The sequence below is a fragment of the Piliocolobus tephrosceles genome, chromosome 7, assembly GCF_002776525.5.
Source record: "Piliocolobus tephrosceles isolate RC106 chromosome 7, ASM277652v3, whole genome shotgun sequence".
Classification (NCBI taxonomy): Eukaryota; Metazoa; Chordata; class Mammalia; order Primates; family Cercopithecidae; genus Piliocolobus; species Piliocolobus tephrosceles.
Window position 1 is genome coordinate 1464684 of NC_045440.1, and position 5200 is coordinate 1469883.

At 49.4% G+C, this 5200-nt stretch overlaps 1 protein-coding gene across 1 annotated transcript in view; it reads left to right on the forward strand.

Annotated features, from left to right (window-relative positions):
• The first annotated feature begins 354 nt into the window (after window positions 1-354).
• Window positions 355-5200, forward strand: part of RP1L1 (RP1 like 1) — a 17909-nt gene continuing 13063 nt past the window's right edge. The window contains exon 1 of the mRNA XM_023225315.1: window positions 355-963. Coding sequence (XP_023081083.1) covers window positions 355-963 — 609 coding nt within the window. The remainder of the gene's footprint in view (window positions 964-5200) is intronic.

Consider the following 5200-nt stretch of genomic DNA (forward strand, 5'->3'; position numbering starts at 1 on the left):
CCTCCCACCTCAGCCTCCCAAGTAGCTGGGACCACAGGTGCATACCATCTGGCTAATTTTTGTATTTTTGGAGAGGTGGGGTTTTGCCATGTTGCCCAACTGGTCTCAAACTCCTGAGCTCAAGGGATCCACGGGGCTGGAATTTGAATTCAGATCTGTCCCATGCCCAGCTTTTGTCTTTCCTTCTGTTCCATCCAAATAGATTCACCTGCCTCTCCATAGTGGAGTGGAGCACATTCGGGGTGGGCAGGAAGCACCTCTATAAAGAAGGGGAGAGACAGGGAATGTCAATCCCCCAAGCTGCTCTCTGACCCCTCTTCTCTGACCTGTTACAGCTACCGGAGCCCCCACATCATGAACAGCACCCCAAGGGATGCCCAGGCCCCGCGCCACCGTGAGTGCCTCCTGCCCTCTGTGGCTCGCACCCCCTCAGTCACCAAGGTCACACCAGCCAAGAAGATCACCTTCCTCAAGCGAGGGGATCCGCAGTTTGCTGGGGTCCGCCTGGCCGTTCACCAGCGCGCCTTTAAGACCTTCAGCGCCCTCATGGACGAGCTCTCCCAGCGGGTGCCTCTCTCCTTTGGGGTGCGCTCCGTCACCACACCCCGGGGCCTGCACAGCCTCAGCGCCCTGGAGCAGCTGGAAGATGGTGGCTGCTACTTCTGCTCTGATAAGAAACCCCCCAAGACCCCCAGTGGGCCAGGCCGGCCACAGGGGAGAAGCCCCACTGCTCCGCAGCTGCGGGATATGGAAGGCTGGCGTGAAGCCCCAGGAACCTCCTCCTCCCGGAAGAGTCTTAAAACCCCCCGGAGGATACTGCTGGTTAAGAACATGGACCCACGCCTCCAGCAGACAGTGGTTCTCAGTCACAGAAATACTAGGAACCTGGCCGCCTTTCTCAGCAAAGCCTCAGATCTCCTGCGCTTTCCTGTGAAGCAGCTGTACACCACCAGCGGGAAAAAGGTAGGCTGTGGGAGTCTGACAGTTCCTTGAAAAAGTTCTTTAGACCTCAGGTCAAAATACTCACGTGGACGAGGAGATTATTCCTTAAAAAAGAGGCATTTGATTGCCCTGCTACTAATTAAAGGTGAATAGCATGGAGACACTCAGTCAAGTCCATTAATCAACAAGCAGCTGTAATTCACGTTTTTAGGTACATTTAGAGAGCATGTGGGCATGTGGTAAGTGGCAGGCATTGTGCCTGGCATACTCTTTTTTTTGAGACGGAGTTTAACTCTTGTCGCCCAGGCTGGAGAACAATGTCACGATCTCGGCTCACTGCAACCTCTGCCTTCCAGGTTCCAGTGATTCTCTTGCCCCACCCTCCAAGTAGCTGGGATTACAGGCATGTCCCACCACGCCCAGCTAATTTTGTAGTTTTAGTAGAGACAGGGTTTCTCCATGTTGGTCAGGCTGGTCTCAAACTCCCAACCTCAGGTGATCCACCTGCTTCGGCCTCCCAGAGTGCTGGGGATTACAGGCGTGAGCCACCACACCCAGCAGCCTTGTGTACTCTTACTGTTGTCTTATCCAATAACGTATTATTGCAGGAGTTCAGTGCTGGAAACAAACCACTCAAGATACCTTAAGTAGAAAGTGATTTAATACAGGGCGTTGGAGGGCTTCATCTTTGGGAAGCCAGAGAGTGAATTGGAAGCTGGGTCTGCAGGAATGGCTCCCAGCATGTGCAGGAAGCTACTACCTCTGCTGGAAGCCACTATGATTATTGAGTTCAAGGACACTTGTGAATGTAATTTTTGCCTTTCCAGGTTCTGCAGAACATGAATTTCCACCAAAGGTGGGCAGAGCAGAGGATGGAGGTTGATTGATCTAATTCACAGTCTCCTCAAGATTCAGTCCTGTTGCTACTTAACATCTGTATGCACCACTCCATCAATACTTCTTAAACATCATATCACTGGGCATGGTGGCTCACGCCTGTAATCCCAGCACTTTGGGAGGCTGAGGCAGGTGGATCACCTGAGGTCAGGAGTTCGAGATCAGCCTGGCCAACATGGCGAAACCCCATATCTACTAAAAATACAAAAATTAGCCAGGTGTGGTGGCACACACCTGTAATCCCAGCTACTCAAGAGGCTGAGGCAGGAGAATCGCTGGAACCTGGGAGGCAGAGGCTGCAGTGAGCCAAGGTCGCGCACTGCACTGCAACCTGGGTGACAGAGCCAGACTCCATCACAAAAAAAAAGTCATATTATAACATCATTACAAAAACTTCATTATAACCATCAGCTACAGCAACATGCACTCGTGTAGTAATAGAGCTCTCCCTCCGACAATAAAAAACACATTCACCTTCTCCCCACAATCACATTATCCCTGGACCCTTCTATTCTGTGACAACCTCACCTTGATATCATCTGTCTTAAGGTCTACCTATGTAGTTCAGCACTATCAAAGTACCCTATGCTAAGTAGTATAGGAAATAAAGAGCAAAGAAAAGGGAAATTGATTAATATGTATACCTAGCAGAGTTGTGAAAAAAATTAGACTATCTACTGCAAGGCCATCGTTGGTGTTTAAAGCTTCTTTCCACTCTCCACTCCCTGTTCCTCTGTCTCCCACCAGCACCTCAGCTGATTATGATTATGTACTTCGCAGAGTGACCAAACCATATTCCTCAGGGGTCTGAGCCCTTGGGGTTCCTCACTACATGGGGCTGCCATGGTCTTGTGTTCATGTTTATCCCTGGACATGACAGCCAATGGGCCGCGTGGGGAATAGATGACTTCCTACCTGTCCCATTGTGTAATAGTAGCCCTATTTCCCCCTTGGACAATCAGAACCAGCCACCCCATCCAACACAGAACCTCCTTGTTCTATTGGTTCATTGTCATGAGAAGCCTTGTACGTACCAGGTGAGCATTTCAGCTTTCAGCTCCATGGGGCCACTGTTGTGTCTTCCTTTTTTTTTTTTTTTTTTTTTTTTTTTTTGGAGACAGAGTCTCACTCTTGTCGCCCAGGCTGGAGTGCAGTGGCGCAATCTCAGCTCACTGCCACCTCTGCCTCCTGGATTCAAGCAATTCTCCTGCCTTAGCCTCCTTGGGATTATAGGTATCCACCACTATGCCCAGCTAATTTTGTATTTTTAGTAGAGATGGAGTTTCACCATGCTAGCCAGGCTGGTCTCGAACTCCTGACCTCAGGTGATCCACCCACCTCGGCCTCCCAAAGTGCTGAGACTACAGGCATGAGCCACCGCGCCCAGCCCACTGTTGTGTCTTCTAAGGGGGAACATTCTCCCTTGGGTCCTGAGACCTACAAAACCCACGCCATAACCCATGCAGCTTACTTCTATCCAAAGAACTAATTTGGTAGCAAAACAAGTGAGACAGTGGACTAACACCCATGGAATTCACTGTGTAGCTTGCAGAGACTGAAACTGCTGGGATGGAAAGCAAAATGTTTGTGGTGAGGTCACAGGTGTAGTAGACTAAGACACAGGTGTCTTAGTCACCAGAGAAACAGCACTATGTATCGGTTGCCAGTTCAGAGCACATATCACATTCTGTAAGACAACATCCCAACATCATAAAGTGATGTCTTCCAACTGCTGTCCAAACTGGGTCTTCCGTAGAATATTCCATGGTTCTATAAATTAGAGCTACTTTGCATGATGGGGTATGTGGCCACACAGTGAGTTTCGTGGGTGTTAGTCCCTCTTCTCACATCTTTGCTATAAAATCAGTCCTTTGGGTGGAAATAATCTTCATGGGTTTTGGCAAAAGGATGAGCACGGCGCTCAGTGGGTCCACGGAGGGTGGAGAAGGATGATGGGCAGGTGCAAAATCTACCCGTGAAGCAGGATTACAGTTGGCACAGACTGCTGAATGCCACCAAATCAGAGGGGTTCTTTCCACCAGGGGTCTGGCTGTGTCCCTCAAGGTCTGATATGATTCACTGGTCTCTGCTTTTAGCAGATCAGGCCCTGAGCAGAGGTGGCAGCCAAGTTTGCTTGAATGGAGTAGAGCGTCTGCTGCTAGTTGATGCTTCTGTGCCACTTTGTTCAGGAACTGCCTGAGCATGCCCCGGAGTGGCTTGAAGGAAGAGGATGATTGACTCTACAGAGCTGGTCAATGCATCCTCAGGATTTTCACTTTTTGGTAAACAAACACATGGGACACCAATGTTCTTACCCTCTAGGCCAGTTCTCAATGATCCATTCACAGGTCCTTCTCTGGACTTCCTGTCACCCATCCTCCAGTCCCCTTCCTTTCAAGCCCCTTGATTGTCAGATTTAACTGCTAACCATTGCCCATAAATTGCTCTAGAACCTCTTGCCATTGCTTCTTCTGAGTAGTCACCAAATCACACTGTCTCCTGGGTTTTTCTTCCCCACTGCCCTTCATTGGCCAAACCGGGTCTGTCATGCAGCAGTCAACTCTTGGTCATGTCAACATACTCTGTGCAACCGTCTGAAAAGCCAGAATTGAATCTTTTCTTCTTCAGTTAGCTGGGAGGGGGAATTTCCCAGGAACTCATAGGTGTGTGCTCAGGAGAGATGGGAATGCAGCAGGAGGAGATGAGCTGGGGTGTGAGCCACCTGCTTGGGCAACTTAACTGAGGCCTCAGTCAAGCTTCTTGAGCCTTATCTAGTCCACGTCATCTCCACCTGGTGATCAGGGACTACTTCTGCACACCACCCCTGCTTTATTGCTTGATGGAACAGCTAACACCCAGTTCAGTTGTCTTTCAGCCACCAGCACAAGCAGTTCTGCGTTTGAGTTTTGACAAGGGAAAAGAGACTCTTTGACAGCAGTTGCAGAAGCCCCCAAGTCCTCTGGTCATCCTTGAACCAGGGCTTAGACCTTGAGCTTGCCATTTTTCAAAAGTCAGAAGCAGCCAACCCACTCCATAGCCCTTGCAGCTCTTACTCTCATTGTAAGAGGGTATCCTGGCAGCCAGTGGAGGGTCAAAGTCCTGCTCTCAGGAAGCACTACTTTCTACTATGAGAGGGGACCACGTAAAAACTATTTTGTCACTGTGTGCCATGCGCTATATGTGTCCCATTGTCACCAGTTTATCACCACCTTCAAATCAACCAGATGAGAACACGAATCCCAGATTCCTATCCTTGAAGGTTCATTGCCTGCAGCCACCTCTGATGTGATACACTGTATCATCCATGCTTCAGTACAGGAAACAGAATCCTCTCTCAGCATCTTTTTTTTTTTTTTTTTTT